The 19,624-nt window shown below is 41.3% G+C and overlaps 1 protein-coding gene across 8 annotated transcripts in view; it reads right to left on the minus strand.

Moving 5' to 3' along the window:
• The window catches only part of CCDC34 (coiled-coil domain containing 34), a 92,605-nt gene that overhangs the window by 38,445 nt on the left and 34,536 nt on the right, over positions 1 to 19,624 (minus strand). For 4 of the 8 annotated variants that reach the window (XM_054724585.1, XM_054724584.1, XM_054724579.1 and 1 more), the window contains 2 exons: positions 11,607 to 11,635; positions 11,235 to 11,328 (listed from right to left, as the gene is read on the minus strand). In XM_054724585.1, the coding sequence (XP_054580560.1) occupies positions 11,305 to 11,328; positions 11,607 to 11,635 (53 nt within the window). In that variant the 3' untranslated portion in view covers positions 11,235 to 11,304. Of the gene's footprint in view, positions 1 to 11,234; positions 11,384 to 11,559; positions 11,636 to 19,624 lie in introns of all 8 variants that reach the window. The other 4 variants (XM_054724586.1, XM_054724578.1, XM_054724580.1 and 1 more) reach the window with 2 other exon arrangements.

Raw genomic sequence — 19,624 nt, forward strand, 5'->3', positions numbered from 1 at the left:
TCAATCACAACCTCTTGAGGTGAGTAGTTTTTGAAACTCGCCAGGAAATCCCAGTGTGCAGACAAGCTTGGGAATCACTGCCACATTCCATCCCCTCCCACCCAGCCTACAGGCTGATAAAATCTGGCCCTGAGATTTCCCGCCCCCACCACCGCTGGCTTAACCCCACAGGAGTGATCCTAATCGAGTCTTACACAGAGCGAATGCCTCTTTCCCAGGCCCACATTCTTCAAGAGAGCTCCTGTCAAGGACCAAAACAAGCCCTGGCAAGGGGCCAATCACAGCATCTTCCCATTGACAACAGTCAGCTGTCACCGCGGCTGAAATGGAAAACGCTTCGCCAAAGGAGGCCCACCGCTCCCCGCAGCTTTTAGCTGTGGCCCCAGTGGGTACCCTGGACTGACACAGCTGGGCTTGGCTGGTGTCTGGCTGGGAAGCAGGTTGGGAGGCGCTGACCAGCCCTGGCGGAGCGGGACGGCCCTCCGCCTTTGCCGTTGCCCGCGTTGGCCTCAAGCGGGGTCAGGGCCAAGCTCTTGAATGTGAACGGGGAGGCGTGCGTTCCCTCCCGCTGTGTCCAGTCACCGCCAGTTCAGAATAATTCATCTTCACAAACTTCACTTATTGTCAAAAAATATGCTTCTCTGATTCCTGCAAGCCAAACCCCTGGAAAAATAAGGGAAACCAAATGCCAGGGAAACGGCGCCAAGGCAAACACATGTAAGCCCTGAAATAACAGGAGATGCTGTGGTCAAGTCTGACCTTTTGAACTGTGCTATGAGTTGAAGCAAAAACAGCGTTTGCTGCTGCTGTGCATGGTAATTGCTCATTTGTAATGCCGAGGAGCGAGGGTTCAGCGAGATAGCCTTTGAAACGGTAGGGATTCGGCCCAAGGTGCCAGAAATAATACCATTTTGAGGAATGACTTAAAAAAAAAAAAAAAAAGACAGCCACCTTTCACCTCCATGATCAATATAAGCCCAGAATCTTCTGATTTTTATCCATCAAATGATGAATATCTAAGACCTCCAGAACGTCTACAAATGTTTCTCTTCTGATAACACGGATGCTTTTTGTTGGGGTCTAACCTACAAGCAGCAAGGCGAGTTCACTTGTTTATTTCAGGAGCCTGCAGGAGATAAATGAGGAAGGGTCCAGATGGGAAAGTAAAATGATGACCCAGGGTTAAAAGTGGAGTGCAGAGGAGGCTCCTGGCTTCCACACTAACCAGTTCAGCCCCGAGCAGGGCTGCAGCCTCAAGACCGGCTGGGGGACCGCCAGTAGTTACATTCCTAGGAGACGCCAGTAGCTGCATTCTTGGGCACACAACACAAGTCACCAGGAGGAATTTGCTCCATGTTAACGTCACCGAAAAAGAAGACCACAAGCTACAGAGGTCATGCAAATGAGCACTGGTTCCCATGAAAGAGATTCCTGTATTAAAATAACTGCCAACTTTGCCTAAGAATGAAATACTCTTTTTTTTTTCTTCAGGAAAAAATATTCCCTCCCTTTAGTTACATCATTTGCTACATATCTAGAAGATGTGTCTTGAAGAGAAAAAAAAACACACATGGTAAATCTAGCTTCATTGCAATGATTGAGGGGAAGATACCCTATAAAAGAAATAATAGCAAATACCTACCAGTGGTTAGTATGTGGTCAGACACAGTAAAGCTTAACTGCTTTTCATGTGTTCATATATTTAATCCTCACAAACAGTGATTACTACTAGTGTCCAGATGTTGTATTTTTATTATAATGGGCTCTCATATTTATCAATTATTTCATCTGTTCTTTCTCTTGTTTGGGAAGCAAAAAGTCAAAACATTGTTTAAGAATAAGCATTATGCCAAACAAAATAAGCCAGTCAGAGAAAGATAAATATCACATGATCTCACTCATTTGTGGAATATAATGAACAACATAAACTGATGAACAAAAATAGAATGAGAGTCATAGTAGCATCCAACAGACTGTCCAATCTATGAGGGAAGGCAGGAGTTGAGATCAACCAAAGGACTTGTATGCATGCATATGAGCATAACCAATGGACACAGACAGTAAGGGGGGTGAGGGCATGTGCTGGGGGGTGGGGATGGCTGGGGAGAGGTCAATGGGGGGAAAAGGAGACTTATGTAATACTTTAAACAATAATTTTTTTAAAAAGGAATAAAAAAAATAATAATCCCGCAAATCATAAAAGTATTTCCCCTGTAATTTCTTCTACAAGTTTTAAATATTCAATTTTGATATTTAAGGTTGTAATTTATCTGGAATTTATTTTGGGTTATGACATGAGGTAGGGATCTAATATTTTTTTTTTCAAATGGATAACCATCCTTTTCATACTGGTAATGTCATGTTCTTAACATGTCAAGTTTACATACCTGTGTGGGATGGCTTGTGAGTTCTGTTCTGTCCATTCCTGTCATGACACCCCACCTCATAATGTGGGCCCCATGCACAAAATTCTTGCAAGAGTAGGTCTCCCTCTTCCCCCCTGTCCCTCCTTCCCTGCTCCCCACCGCCCGGCCCGGGCTGCAGGAACCCACTTCCCTCTGGCACCCAGGACCCGGGCTTCCCTCACAGCCCCAGCTTCGTCCAGAAGGTTGTCTGGAAGGATGTCTGATCTAATTAGCATATTACACTTTTATTATTATAGATATCTGCTGGAACAATTCCAACATCTTCCCCTACACATTTGTCTCTCTTCTTTTTCATTTTATATTGACCTTTGCCCTTTCATATCACTTTAGGATCTCCTGATTAAGGAAAAACTCTATTGAGAATTTTATTATAATTTGCAAGTTAATTTGTGGGAATTGATATCTTCTTGATACTAAGTCATAACATCATGAACATGGTATGTTTCTTCATTTCTTTAGCCTTTTTCTTCTCCTATTGACAGAAGTTTTTGTCTTGTTCCCACTTTTAAAGAAAAAGATTTTAACATTTCATCCTTAATAATGTTTGCTGTAGGTTTTTAGTAGACATTCCTTATTAATTAAGCAAGTTTCCTTCTATTTTGCTAAAAGTTGGCTAAGAGAGTTTTTAATCACTAATAGGTATTGAATTTTATCAAATGCTATTGAGACAATCACATGGCTTTTCTCCTTTAAACTTTTTAATGTCAAACCATCTTTGTATTACAATGATAAATCCAATTTCATTTTAATACATTCACTAATTTTCTAGCATTTTGCTTATTTATACATGTGGCTGATTTGTAATCTTTCTTATACTCTCCTTGTGTGAGTTGGAAAATGTTTCCTCATTTTATATTCTTTGGTAAAATTGACATCAGCATGCAATTATGTTTCCCAATGTTTATCCAAACTCTTCTGGTCCTATGGAGGGGCAGAGAGCAAACTTTTAACAGCTGATTCAATTTTTTAGTGGTGAAGGTTGAACTCCTGTTTCTATTTCTTCTTGGAATAGTTTTGATGAATCATATTTATCTAGGACTTTTGACTATATTTATTGTTACAATACTATATTCTTTTTTACCTTTATTACACTTGTAGTTATGACCCCTTTTTCATTTCTAATATTGTTTGTGCATACTGAATCTTTGAAAAAAGTTTTTTCTAAATGTGTATTTCATTCACTTTTTTTTCCAAAGAATCAATTGGAGTGAACATTGTGCCCACCCCACCTCACCCCCCGATTCCCTAGGGCCCTGTCCTCAGGTTACTGACCCACTTTTCCCATGTATTCATTGAGACTAACACGTCTAGGAATTCACATCCACTCTAGCTAACCCTTAGCCACTGACAACCATGGGGGTATGGAAGCCCCCAAGTGGAATAGCTCTGAGGTACAATTCATACTTCAGAAGCCCACTGTGGGGTCAGGCTGAAGCTGTTTTCTCTGGGAGGGTCCTGGCCTGAAATTGCATCTTTGCTTGGCTTCTTTTTCCCTGACTGGCTCTCACTATCCTCTTATATGCTTCTCTAGGGTGAGAATGGATGATAGAGCTATTAATCAAGTTTAGATGAATAGGTCTAGGACACACTTATCTTCATCTCAGAGTCTGCTTCTGAGAAGCCCAAGAAGACAGCAGTTGTTTGTTTTTCAATTCTCTATATTGTGTTTTGTTTTTTGTGACTTTTATTAATGAATCTCATCTTTATTATTTTTTTCCACTATTTTGGGGAGACTTTATTTTCTTGAATAGATGGTTAGCTTCTTGCTTTCCAGTTTCCTTTTTCTAATATAATCACTTAAGGCTGTATATTTTACTCTACACATGGCTTTAGCTATATCCCTCAAGTTTTAATATGTTACATTTTCGTTCTTTTTTAAGTGTAAATGTTTTCTTATTTTCATGATTAGTTCCTCTTTATGATAATCAGTAGTGCTGGTCACTGACATGTCCTGTTCCCCTTCTGGTCATGGCAGCAGGTATGTTTTGGCCGACATAATATGAGTGGAAGTGATGTGTATCATTTTGGGACAGAAAAGTTTTTTTATTTCAGAGAGGAAGGGAGCGAGAGATAGAAACATCAATGATGAGAATCACTGATCGGCTGCCTCCTGCACACCCCACACTGAGGATCGAGCTCACAACTCAAGCATGTACCCTGATCAAGAATCAAATAGTGAACTCCTAGTTCATAGGTCGACACTCAACCACTGAGCCATGCTAGCCAGTCTAGGGCAGAAAACTTTAAGAACCACATACACTTTCCTCCTCCACTGTAATTAGTAATATATCATTCGCTTGGGTCAGTGGTCAGCAAACTGTGGCTCGCGAGCCACATGCAGCTCTTTGGCCCCTTGAGTGTGGCTCTTCCACAAAATACCACATGCAGGCGTGCATGTACAGTGTGATTGAAACTTCGTGGCCCATGTGCAGAAGTCGGTTTTCGGCTCTCAAAAGAAATTTCAATCGTTGTACTGTTGATATTTGGCTCTGTTGACTAATGAGTTTGCCGACAACTGGCTTGGGTCCTAGAGTGAGGAAAATGTGGAGCGAAGCTCCCAGCTGACTTATATGTCATGTACCATGAGTAGGAAATAAACCTTCATTATTTCGAGATATTCAGATATTTTATATCTGTGCATTATTGACTGTTGCATTGACCAAAAAGTCTCTAGAAGTGTCTCCTTCTCTCTAATTTTCAAATATAGCGTAGTTTCAAGAATCCTTTTATTTTTCAAGTTCATGTTTTATTGGAGTGTGGTCAGAGAATATATCCTGTATGCTACTGAGTCTTTGATATTTGATGAGATGTCCTGTGTGGTCTAGCAAGCAACTGGTTGGTTGCCGGGTTACATAGTGTAAACTAGATTAAGCAAGTTAATTGCATTGTTCAAACCTTGAACATCTTTACTAATATTTTTAAATATATTTTTATTGATTTCAGAAAGGAAGGGAGAAAGAGAGAGATAGAAACATCAATGATAAGAATCATTGATCGGCTGCCTCCTGCACGACCCCCAATGGGGATTGAGCCACAACCGGAATATTGCCCTTGACCGAAACCCTGATTTCCTGGTTCATAGGTCGACACTTAACCATTTAGCCATGCCAACCAGTCTTTGACTTTTTAATCTATCAATTACTGAGAGATGTTTTAAAAAACCCATTATATATAGATTTTTAAATGTCTCTTTATAAATCAATTTGATTTCTGCTTTAAACATACTTGAGGCCATGTGATTTAGTACAGTTGACCCTTGAACAACACTGGGTTGGGGGCACTGACCCAGACACAGCACAAAATCCATGTACAATTTTTGACTTCCCCAAATTTACTACTACAGTTGTCTCTCAGTATCCAAGGGGTATTGGCTCCAGGATCCCCTGTAGGTATGAAAATTCACAGATTCTCAAGTCCCCTATATAAAATGATGCAGATCAAAGCATATAGTTGGGAGTCCAAGGACTCCTAACCTCAGATTGAAAACAGTACAAATATTTATTTTTTTTAAATCTGCATGTAAGTTGACACATGCAGTTTGAAGCCCTGTTGTTTGGGGGATCAACTGTACATGTGAGTGGTGAGTTGTTTATTTTAGACTATAAAATGACCTTCTTTATCCCTCAGAATGCATTTTTGTCTTCCTATCTACATGTCAGAATGATTGCTTCTACCAGATATTCCAAAAGCTATCACTGCCTGGGACATCATTGGCTTGAGGTCACTTTTCATATTGTGACAGGCTGTTCCGGGATGGTGCACATACACTGAGTGGCCAGATTATTATGATCTCTGAACGCATAATAATCTGGCCACTCAGTGTGTGTGTGTGTATATATATGTATATGTATGTGTGTGTGTGTGAGATATATATATATATGTATATGTATGTGTGTGTGTGAGATATATATATATATATATATATACACACATATATATATATACACACATATATATACACACACACATATGTTTGTGTGTGTGTGTGTGTGTGTGTGTGTGTGTGTGTGTGTGTGTATATATATATATATATATATATATATATATATATATATATATTAGAGGCCCGGTGCATGAATTCGTGCATGGGTGGGGTCCGGCCAGCCTGGCCAGGGGGAGGGGACATGGGCTGTTGGCCGGCCTGCCTGCTGGTCAAACTCCTGGTCGAGGGGACAATTTGCATATTAGCCCTTTATTATATAGGATATACACTGAGTAGCCAGATTATTATGCGTTCAGAGATCATAATAATCTGGCCACTCAGTGTAGTTCAAGTTCAAAACCCATTGGAGCTGGGCCTCTCTTCCTTGTCATCGTCCCGGGCTAAGGGAAGATATTTCTTTCTAGTCATCCTCTGGTGATGGCATAGCCATTTAATAGTTCCACCTGTATAAAGGGGTCTCAGTTCCAGCTCCTCACCTTGGGCAGGCACAGGGCCTCACCTCCCACCCCTCTCACCACCCCACCCCCCATGCCCCCATCACGGGGATTGTATTTATTGCGCTAGCAAAAGGAGTTTCACAGGAGGAGGGCTTTACGTTATGTAGTACCAGCAGAACTAAAAGTTTTATAAATTAGACTTTAGAACTGCATGTCACTAACGCTTTTGTCTTTTGTAGCGGTGATCAGTGGGCTGAAGGCAGGATTTGTGATGGAGAAAAGGACAGTGTGTTCCTGTCCTCTGAATCCTACCAACTCTGAACTCGAGGCTGACAATCACCATCACACCCTCATGTTTTATATCCTTTTTATGTTTTCCTGTCCCTCCCTCTATTTTTCCGTGGAGGCAGAAATCAAGGACAGGAGATGAAGAGGGCAACCAGCGAAAGAACACTGCTGAGGATAATAACAGCACTAGTAACAAGACTTGACATTTATTGACATTTCAATAAGCCAGCTCCCCAGCCAATGCTTTACAAGTGTTCTCTCACCGAAACCTGCAAACCCTGGGATCTTAGTGTGCTGAGCATTTGCTCAGGTAGGCACACCCAGGAAGCGGTAAGGATTCCCAACCTTAGTCATCGAAAGCCAGAGCCTGCAATGGCCTGCATTCCCCCTCAAACATCCCAGTTTGAAAGTTTCAATTCCTATTTTTTACTTAATATCCCATTACCTCCCCACCCCAACACCACCACACACACAATATCTATTTAATCTTCTCATTTCTTGTTAAATGGCAAAGCGATATTGTGTAGGATTATTCCTGAAGGTGCTGCAATACCCCGCTCAGGTGACACCTTCTCCAGGAGGCTGGTTAGGTGACCCTCCCAAGCTTCCCATAAGCATACTGACCCATAATTATTCCATTCTACGAGTCTCCTAGGGTCTATGAGCTTCCTGGAGGTAGAGACAATTTCTTATTTCTTTTTGTATATCAAGCACACAGCACAAATCCTGGCACATAGGAGACACTTGGTAAACATTTGATGAATGAATGAATGAATGAATGGATGGATGAATGGATGCGTGAATTAATGAATGAACGAATGGAAACTGTCTTTGATGGAGATCATGGTCTCAGTTGAATATATTTCCAAGAATAGAGATGTTCTTTCATTATTCTTATAAAATACTAATTCATTCTACTTTTGTCTGAAAACATGCAGCAATTTCTCTGAAATGCATATTTTTCTGATTTGTGTGTAAGTCTGTTTCAAAATGACTAAGGTGTCATAGGACAAACATAGCTGCACCTAGGGTCCTCTGGCCTCACTCAGCTCAGTGCTTTCCTGGGCCTGGGAGGCCTGCTACCCCATGGCTTCCATCTAACTGTGTGTCCTCCATCAGGTTATGAGGAACATTCCGTTCTGCCCGGTGCCCAAGCAGCGCTCTCCCCTGTTGTGACAGCATGACAACCAGATGTTGCTGCCTCTGTTGGTGGCCGCGCTGGGAGACCCTGTGAATTTTTGCAAACTGATACATTTATCCTGAAAGCAGCATTTTGTTGTCTTTTTATTCTCTTTGTCTCAAAAGGAGACTTTTGTGGGGATGTCCTTAAAAAAAAAAAAAAAAGTAACAAATCCAGGTACAGGTTTAAACCCGTCTGTCCAAGGCTGACATTGTAGCAATGCTGTTTCCCACTCACTAAGGTGATGGACCATCTTGCTTTCTCAGCAGTAACAGCAAGATGTCTCAGTCACCCAACTCCTATTAAACCATGCCATGTTTCATGCACCAAATAGTTGCTAGAATTATTTCTCTCCAGAAAAAAAAAAAGAAAGAAAGAAACCACATATACTCAGGAACACGGTTGCTTTTAAGTAACCCCAGATGGGATGCGTTAGTATCCCTCCTCTCACTCTATAATAAATCCTTGTAACTAAATAACAAGTACTCGTTATTTTTGTGCATGCAGATGCCAGAGAAAGCTTTTCTAAGCATGGAAAAGTGAGAGGTAAGAGCTGAGAGGAATGAGCAAAGCCGGTCGTTTTTTCATACTTTGTTGAAGTAGAAAGGTTATATTCAAGGTGGACATAACAGGGCTTGTCTGGGGAATCTCATTGATCTTAGGCTTCTACCCTGTTGGTTGGTTGATCAGAGAAAAGGAGGCTGCACGGTTAAGAGTATAGGCCTCAGTGAGACAGACCCTGGTTTGAACCCCATATCTGCAATGTAGGAGCTGTGTGATGCCAGGCAAATTACCTAGCCTCTCTGAACTTCAGTGTGCTCATCCATAAAATGAGAATAAGTCTTCCTATATCACAGGGTTGTTATAAAAATTGAATGAGAAGTCTGTTAGGTCCTAGACACATTACCTGAAACACAGTAACTGCAATTAATAATCACATGCAGTAAGAGCTGCTGTTATTATTGTTTATGGAGAACAGAACTAGTCCCATATAACGAGGTGATGCACAATATGAACTGGTGCCAAGGGGCCCCAGACCAAATCAGTCTCTTATCCATGATCTTATCATGAAACCCATCCCTCCCCACCAAAAAGCCACTACCTGAGGGCCATCTAGAGTCCTGTTTGACTGGATTAAGGAACTATGATGCTGAGGCAGGCGGATAAAGCAAGAGCTATCTTGCACATTATCAAGGATCTGTTAAGGGGACCAAAACCCATTAACAGTCAGAGTCACATTGGATAAAGCCATCTGCTGAGAAAATCAGACAGAGAGCAAGTAAGTTTTGATGAGGGAAAAGGGCAAGGAAGAGGTAATGAACGGTCCAAGGCATAGCATGATACTGCGAAGGGGAAGCCTTGGAGATCAAGTCACCCAGGGAGCATACAATAGGAAGGAAGAATGACTCTGAAAGGGGTTTAGGGGAGAAAGACTTAAGTCCAACTCCGCCAGTTTTAAAATTTTGCTTTAGGTGAGAACAAAAGAAAGGATAAATATTTTGAAAATTGGAGCCATTTCTAAGATTCCTCTGGAATGATCTAGCTGTGCAAAAATTCATGAGTAATCATACATCCTCATCCTGAATTTCATTTTAGGCTTAAGTCAGGCTGCACATGAGGAAGAAATGCAGGAAATTGTAAGCCCCAGTAATGAAGCAGGGTAAAATCCCTTAAGCTGCGGCTGTCCTGACCCAGGCAGCTTCCGGAAGTGCAGCTCTGGACCTCGCCCGGGCTTACTCCTCATGTCAGGAGTTGAAGGCAACTGTGTTGCGTGAGGAACTGCCAAGTCTCGGGCCTGAACAAGTTGACCAATAATATGTGTGTGTCCATATTCTATTCAAGATCAAGGATTGCCCGCAGTGAGTAAAACTGGGCTAGTGAGCAACAGTCACAGAGAGACAGAAAAGGCCTCCCAGCAATCAGAGCTGATCAAAGGATAGAATGCAAAGTAGTAAGATCCCCGTCGCCAAAAGTGGCCAGCTTACAGAAATTCACGTATTAAAGTGGAGATTGGCCCGAACAGCGTGCTTAGTGGTTGAGCATCGACCTATGAATGAGGAGGCGATGGTTTGATTCCTGGTCAGGATACACGCCCAGGTTGCAGGCTCAGTCCCCAGTGTAGGGTGTGCAGGAGGCAGCCAATCAGTGATTCTCTCTCATCATTGATTTCTATCTTTCTCTCCCTCTCCCTTCTCTGAAATCAATAAAACACACACACACATTAAGAAAAAGGAGATTGGACTCAAATTTAAAGTTCATTTCCAATTTTCTAGTCCTATAAAATAGAAGGCATGACCTTAATTATAACAAACTTGTTGGGTACCCAAGAAAACAGAAATTGGGGAAATAATAGCAATCCAAAGCAACATACAATGAGCCAAGGGAAAGGTCTAAAAAACTCAGTATGGCAATTCCAAAAAGCTGCTCTCCGAGAATATTCTAGAAAAACCAGAAATTTCTTCACACCTGAACAAAATTCAACCCTTTGTAGAAGCAGTCATTAGGCTGGATGCCTGGCACTGAGTAGAGAGATGAAGTACACAGGTGGTTTGGAGCCTGTGGAATTGGTACACAAACTCTCATGCAGTCCCCACCAAGTTCCTACTCTAATGCAGTACAGAGCATAATGCTTGCCATTAAAAACAAAACAAAAAACCTCAAACCTGGTTAGCATGGCTCAGTGGTTGAGCATTGACCTGTGAACCAGGAGGTCACAGTTCAATTCCCAGTCAGGGCACATGCCCGGGTTACCAGCTTGATCCCCGCATGCACCTCTCACCCTTCCTCTCTGAAATCAATAAAAATAAATATTTTTTTTAAATAACCACCAACAGTTGCTTTCCCATCTCATACAAAAAAATCAGATCTGCTTGAATTCTGCTCTCTGCATTTGTACACACTATGGATCTATTATCAATATTCTGTTTTGCAATAAATTAGAATTCAAAGTCATGGCATACCAAAGTTAATTGTTCATTCAGAAGCTAGAATCTGCGACCTCATGATTTCCCATGGGCTTGAAATTCTTATTTATTCGTTCGTTTCTGACAGTGTCTGAGGATCAGATCAGAAAAGGTATTCATTGTCACACCAACTATGTATGCATCAGCTGGAAACAAGAAAGAGAGATAAAAATTGACTAGGATCTTGCTACTGGTGTGGTCCAAACCCAGCCTTAAAGGCATCACCAGCTCCTCCCAACCCCACCCCCACCCATCCCAACCCCACCCCTGGATCTGCAGAATCCGAATCTGCATTGTAACAAGATCCCAGCGATTGAGGTACCTAAACATTTGAGTCCTAAACCAAGGAACCAGGATTCTGTTGCTCACCTTCTGACCTTCACCAGAAACAGCAGCCTCTGGAAAGCAAAACAAGAGACAATTACTGCCATTGTCATCATTCCTGGGATCCTCCCGTCAAGTCTTTGTATTGTTTTAGAAAATTTCCTACCGCGCACAGGGACCAGCCAGGCCTACCCTGGGCCGCCAGAGCCTCCCGCGTGTTTTGACCCAAATCAGCTGATTAGTCTCGGTTCGTTATTAGACTTCAGGGGAAAGGAGAGGAAAGGCTTCAACAAGTGTCCAACAAGGAAAGGCAGCTGTTTCTCGTAAAGGCAATGAATGAGCCCAGCGGGGCTCCATCCTGTAGAACCTGCAGCCTCTCAGTCAGCAGAGAAATCCCTTCCTGGGAAGCCAGGGCCACTTCCCAGATGCCAGGGGCTTCGATGAGCCCGTGAAGGTGGCAACAGGGCAACTCGGGGAGCGTCCAGGCGTGAGGCATACACAAAACCAAACTGAAGTATTTCCCAGAGCACTTCCTCCATTCACAAAGGCCACTGATTGCAGCAGGAAAGGCCACAGATCTTATAACAGCTTTTTTTTTGGGGGGGGGGGGCACCCCTTTAAATAAGTCACAGAATGCCCCCATTTTTTGAAAGTAAATCTGAGGAGGACGGGTTTGTGGGGGCATATCTTAGAATCAAGAGAATTTGGCAGAACAGTGCTTGGCCATGTCATTGGCCGGTTTTGTTCTTGGCTCTTAGCAATGAAGTGTTTGCCTGGCTCCCTGCAAATATATGTGAAAAAGTGGTGATCGCTGTTTTCTGCGAGCATCTGTTTTGCTGCAGGAATGAAATACAACCGAAGGGCCCCACAGAAGAGAAATGCCAAGACCTCACCTTCTCCAACTAAACGTGGATTGGAAATCAAATAAATCTAAGAGTTTGGTGTTCCTGCAAAACTTTGGCTTTCATGATCTGGGGCCTGATTCTGGTCACCTCAAGACCATCTGACCAGGGGTATATATGTGTGGAGTAGGAGGACGGGGTAGGGGTCAGCAGGAGAGAAAGAAACTGAGATCCTAAACACCTAGTGAGTCCTCGAAATTCTGACTCCCTAAGGTGCGAAGCTGGTGACTTTCACTCTCTCATCCCTCCTCCTTCACCCCATTCTGAGTGTCTGGTGCAACAGCCAAGCTCTTTTCAATGGGTAAGAGATTCCTCTCGCTCTCGCCCTAACATGAGAAAGGCACAGCAATTAAGAACTGCGAGAGTGCCATCAGGAAATCCAGAGTAAGAGTTCCGAGTGCATGCCAAGGTTAGACAATGGACTTCCCCATCCTGCAAAGCCTCAAACAATCATCGCCATGTGTCATAAAATTTACAACAAGCCACTTTTGCTAATGGAAAAGTACTTTCTTTCTAAGGCCTTCTGGAAAGTTGTCTACTTTTTTTTTTTTTGCTTTTAAATGGATTCTAAATACTAGGATTTCCCACAAACTAAATTTACCACCAAGAAAGTCAGAAGGATGGATCCCATTGGTTAATGGGTAGAAAAACCTGTGCCACAAGGAACTGTGTTCATACTTGCTTTTAAAGACCTTTATGTGATTTTTTTTTAAAAAAAGAAAGAATACTCTAAGTGGATATTTATAAAAAGCAAACATTTTTTGAAGAATTCCTCATAGAGGCCTCAAGCTTTCAAGGAGGGACACCACCGGCTTATCTTTCCCCTGAATCCTAAAGCTCCCTCTAGTGACCAAGAACGTATCACCGGTGACAGGTACACATAGTAAACATTTTCCAAAGCCTCTTGCTTCTAGGTAGCACCTTGAGTTTCTACAGCATTTTCACATACATCTGCTCATTTAACAAGAGAACAGTGGGAAGGAAAAGTATCCTTTCCCCCATTTAACAGAGAAGTAAACTGAGGCTTAGACAGGGCTGACCCTTGCACGTGGCTGGCAGTAAGGGAACGGGAATGGAGGCCAGGTCCCCTGTGTTGTCCTGCCTCATGTTCTGTGACAATTACGTAGCACAACCCATGAATGTTGTCATGGAAAGCACTCATGAAGCACGTGCAAGGCATTTACAGAAAGCACTCATGAAGCACGTGCTCCTTGACGTTGGGGGTCCCTTGGAGAATCGGATGAGAATGACGGGCCCATACCTACACATTTTCCCCTACAGCCTCAGAACACCCGTGGATACCCTGAAGCGTATCACCTGACCCTCTTGGGCTCTAAGAACCCCAAGTGAAGAACTTGTCGACACCTACTAGATATAATCTTGAGATATCAAGAACTCAAGGAAATGAACTTTGAAGCTGTGTGACCAGCCTTTTTTTAACCTGCACGAGGAGCCAAAACTCTGAATCTCCTTTAAGAAATCAAATCATATTTGCAAGAAGTTGAGCTTGGGCGTTTGCTTGCATTTTCTATAGATGTATGTATAAACAAAGCAATGTGTTAGCAGGGCCTAGGAGGAGTGTGCGTGGGAGTTTAAACAACAGACACATTGTCTCGGTTTTCTCCGGTATAAGAGATTAAAGGAATGATCATAGCTTCACACGTACTGCACATGTTTGTGCGGTAATTATGCTTCACAATTGGTTCTGGTTTCCCTATTAATGCCAAAGATTCTTTTTTACAATGTGATAAACCCTTTTGGCTCCAGCATACTGGTTCCACACATTCCTTCGACTTTTTATGCTTAATGATGGAGTTTTAAAAGCTATACTTTGTCGAACTCTGGGGTGTGCATGTGTGAGTGTGTGTTAGGGCCATGAATAGGGTTGGGGATACAATAGAGGACAAGAGAATATGGTGCTTAATGGATTGACTACATATATATATATATATATATATATATATATATATATATATCTTTTTCTTTCCCCAGAGAGGAAGGGAGATGGAGAGAGAGATAGAAACATCAATGATGAGAGAGAATCATTGATCGGCTGCCTTGTGCACACCCCACACTGGGGATCAAAGCCGCAACCTGGGCATGTGCCCTAACCATGGAATCGAATCGTGACCTCCGAGTTCATAGGTCGATGCTCAACCACTGAGCCACGCCAGTCGTGCCTGACTATATTTTAAAAGTAAACTCACATGGCAACCATTCATAGTAAAAAAAAAAACACATAGATAATAAATGTGCAAAAGAAAAACAGCCCCAAATATAATTTTAGGATTCTCACTAAGTTCATTTCAGTGACAAGAAAACCTGGTTACACACAAACATGTGGATACATGTCTAGATATGATTATCTATGACTCTTCATACTTTGCCTAGGTATACCCATTTGACTGGCCCCCAAAAGTAGCAGCAACTGTTTTAATGAATATCATGCATCAAGTTTGTAATCAAATTTGCCAAAAGTTAGTTTATTCCTTTTTTATTTCATTCCGATGCAAAGGCTTACATCACCCTAAATGGACCCCATGAACCTGGTATTCTTTTACACTCTTGTCCTCCAAATATTTATTAGTAAAGTCATCATGAGAAAGGGAGGAATTACTATTATTCTGATATATTTCAAACATTTCCCTTTCCCTAGGTACCAATAATATAATTATTATCAATGCCTATTATTTGTCAAGGGTTATGCTAGATACTTTGAAACCCAGTTCTACTCTTAACTAGCAAGTTAGCTTTTCTACACTAATGTTATCTTGAGAATAAAAAATGGAGATAATGAAAGCACCTACATAATGGACTTGTTGTAAAAATTAAATGAATATAGTGCTGAGAATAATGTCTGGCACACAGTAAGCACTCAATAAATGTCAATTATTATTATTTACTATTATTTAAAAAAATTGTTAATCTTCATCCGAGGATATTTTCCCATTTTTAGAGAGAGTGGAAAGGAGGGGGAGAAACGGAGAGAGAGAAACATTGATGTGAGAGAGACACATCGATTGGTTTGCCTCCCACACTCGGGGCCAGGATCGAGCCTGCAACTGAGGTACGTATGTACCCTTTGCCAAAATTGAACCTGGGTCTCTTCAGTTCATTGACTGACACTCTATCCACTGAACAAAACTGGCTAGGGCTATTTACTATTATTTAAATTAATACTCAAAACCACCCTTTGAGTGGAAATTACAATCCCATTTTATAAATGAGGACCTTGAGATTCAGAGGCAAAGAAATGTGCTCAACATTACTCAGCAACTAAGCATCAGAGCTTGAATGTGAACCCATTTCCACATGCCTTTGAACCCAGGCTCCACATGATGCTACCCTGCCTCCTCCATCGAATAACTCTTCATTCTTACCTTAGACCAGAGTGGTCTTAACCCGCCTTGGTCTCAGTTTCCTCATCTGTAAAATGGGGATAATGACAGTGCCTACCTCCCAAGGTTGACAGAGCAAGCACTCCATAAATGTGACTCTGATGCTTCTCCTAGTAATGAAAGTAAAGGCTACCTTGAGACTTTCTAGTTAAGAAAAAGTTAAGAAAAAAGAAAAAATGTGACTGGCCACACAATAAAGTGATGACCAATGTCAACCTCGTCTTCTACCCAGTGGCATGATCATCACACCAAAGGTCTGTTTAATCTGTTTAACGTTTTATTTCTAAGTTTCTCTTTGAACCTCTCTTGGAAGCACCCTAACATCTTTATGTAAGAATAACAGTCCCAAACCACCTGAAATAACAACAGTGGGGATTTTTAAAAGGGGATCTGTTTGTTCTGGAATACCATAAAAGAAGTCCGCTAATTCAGCAGATTACTAGCTTCAAAGCAGTTCAACTTGACCAACTTGGAAGCCAAAACAGTCCTCATGGTCAGCATACAAATGGGAATTTAACAACGGGCCTGACAAGTGCATTCTAAAAGCTGTATGTAAGAGAGGAGCGTGGGGGCCAGGGAGAGAGTGACGGCTGTGTTTCGGGGGGAGTCGAGTTTGTGTTTGCTAACTTGTGGTTTCAACAGCCATAGTTAATACTTAGGTTGTCCGGTCTGGCCTAAGTTGTTACTCCCAGTTGGATTCTTTTTCTTTTTTTCCTGAAACATGACTTTGTCTTTCTCCTCTTAAATAGCTAAGTATTTCAAATGACATTCTATAATTCAGAGGACTGAACAGGGCATTCTTCAAAAACAGGCATGTCAAAACTAAAACTTGTAAAAACAAAATCTAAACTCCTACAAGGAATTAAGCATCGTCAAATCTTTCATCAAAGGATTGCTTATCATATGTGGTATCATCAGCTCTTGATTATACACATTAGTGGAGAGGACCAATGACCCAGATAATCCAAAAATCATTTATTTGATTTTGAAATGCGTTTTTATTTACATTTGATTCTGGGTCTATCTGGAGTCCTTAGGAGTGGAAATGGAAACAAAATAATGAGCTCACGCTATTTGACTCAAAGAACCAGAAAAAGCAGCCCAAATTCTCGACCTTGAACTTGTCCCAGCTCTATCTGCTTTCAGTTCTACCGAGTTAAGATTTCATTTGCCAGACTACCAGCCTAAGTAGACATTTCCCCTTTTCAGCCTGCGATGTTTGTGGCTTATTATCTTCCATTAAGTGGGAGAGAAAATGAGGTTTGGGAGTGGAAAAAGCCTGTCTTTCTAGTGCCAATAGGGCTACACAATATATGAAGTAAGAAAAAAACTTCTTGGGCCTGGCTGATGTGGTTCAATGGTTGAGCGTCGACCCATGAACCAGGAGGTCACAGTTTGATTCCCAGTCAGGGCACATGCCCAGGTTTTGGGCTTAACCCCAATAGAGGGTGTGGAGGAGGCAGCCAATCAATGATTCTCTCTCATCATTGATATTTCTATCTCTCTCCCTTCCCCTCTCTGAAATCAATTAAAAATATTATTTAAAAAACACTTATTAAATGATCTTAACATTTTCCTCTTCACTCGAACTGACTCTAGTGAGGGTTAGATGCGAGGGTGTGACAAAGTGCTCAGCCTAGTCCTCGGCGCCTATTGAGTCCTATATAAATGACAGCTCCATTTTATTAGCTTCTGTCTAACCTCATGGTGAATTATCAATCTGTACAGAAGAATTAAATGTAACTCCACAAGAAAATATAGAGCAAGCATCTTTTCAGAATGAGTGAATAAATCTTTGCTCCACACTGAATCAGGGCCTACATAAAGTGGTATGTTTAAGTGCAAAATGTCAAAAGGTAAAGAGGGAGGAAAATGTGATAATGCAGGTGAAAAACACAGCTAGAAAACTCCTGATTTTTCTAACAGAAAGCCCTTGCTCGATTGCTTACAATTATTCCCTCCTAATATCTAAATTTGACAGACTTGATTCATTTCAATTACTTGCTACCAGTAAGCAATGTCCTGTGTCACTTTTGTTCGGTGAGCGTTCATTATACTGCTGGATTACTTATTAATGGCTTGTTTATTTAACTCCCGGGACACAGATAACGTCTGCATTATCTGAGTGCAATACCTTGAAAAGCCTCTGTTCAGCATGTTCCAGAACTTCCTCACAATAGCAATAAATGACACTGGATTTTAAAAAATATCAGTAAACACTAACTAGAACTTGGAGGGTATCATTCAGTAATTGTTTTTCAACTACATTTCCAGCTTCTGAAAGACAGAGTAGCATTTCATTATCTAATTATGTCCTAGGAGTACCTTGATAGACAGTGCTATTTTGCAATGATTTTATTGTTGTTTTTTAATTTATTTCAGAGAGAGAAAGGGAGAGGGAGAGAAATATCAATGAAAGAAAATCATTAACTGGCTGCCTCCTGCCAGTGGTGATGGAACCCACCACTCAGGCGTGTGCCCTGACCAGGAATCAAATGGTGACTTCCTGATTCATAGGGTGATGCTCAACCACTGAGCCACACTGGCCTGACATGATTTTATTGTTTCACCTAAGTAATTCTCAGGTTGGGATTTGTGAAATTCCTAGGATTTTAATTCCATGCCCTTAAAACTATACAGCATCAGTAACATGCATTTGTAGTCTCATGTAAAAAAAAATGAACTTCCCAAATATCACACTGAAATTATCATTCTGTATATACATAATTTCATTGTTTATTGTCCCCATATACCAACCTAAGTTGAACTTCCAATCTACCTGAGTTACTCCAAATGAAGGTATTGACTTCTCAATCCCTGTGGTTCTCAAAATTTAGGGTACGAAGTCTCTAGGAAAGCCTTGTACTCTCCACCATCAGACTGTGTTAGTGTATAGATTCAGGGGTGAGGTTCAAGGATCTCCATTTTCAGCCAGTTCTGATGCAGGTGGTTTGCAACACACATTTTTAGAAATCACCAACTTATACTAATACTTTGATTTGATTGAAAAACATTTATTTGCCATAACTTAATAAGTATTACTAAAAAAAATGAATTTGAACACTTTCAAACTTGCTCAACTGAATAATACTGAGAAGTTAAGTCTACTTAAATGGGGCATTTTTTTTGGTGGGGGGTTTGGTGAGCCACTAGTTTAAATATTGGTTGCATGCTTATTACATATGCTCTGCACTGAAGCATATAAAAAATAAACAACTAGATTTTGTTCAGCAGGGCTTCATAATCTAGTTAGGGCAGCAATGTACAACCATAAAAAAGTTGAGTCAAATTACTTAGAGTGAATGATTAAATGGCAAATAAGGGGAAATCAAAGAGGGTACTGACAGGGATTGAAGTGGGGGCAAGAGGGGCGCAGAGCCTTCCCAGGAGTGCAGGGCAGGAGCGGGGAGGTAAGACAGACCCTGAGGCAGGTTAAAGAAAGCCAGAGTGACTACACCTCTGAGCGATCATATTTTGGGACTGCCAGAAACACATGACACCTCTGCTATGCATATTTTGCCTCCGAGTTCAGAGATGCCAACTATAATTAAGCCCACATGCATATTTAAAGTCCCTGCTTACTATAAAAGGGGCAAAGCCCCACTTTTAGATCTTCTCAAACTGTTCAATATTTTAATGCCAAAAACAGAAGAAAATAAAAACAACCTTCAGCCACAATCAATAGTTATTGGAGAATGACCAAAATTGAAGGGAAAAAGACCAAGGAAATTTAGCACAGAGGTACATTTTTAGAAAAAATGAA

The sequence above is a fragment of the Eptesicus fuscus genome, chromosome 13 (assembly GCF_027574615.1).
Source record: "Eptesicus fuscus isolate TK198812 chromosome 13, DD_ASM_mEF_20220401, whole genome shotgun sequence".
Lineage (NCBI taxonomy): Eukaryota > Metazoa > Chordata > Mammalia > Chiroptera > Vespertilionidae > Eptesicus > Eptesicus fuscus.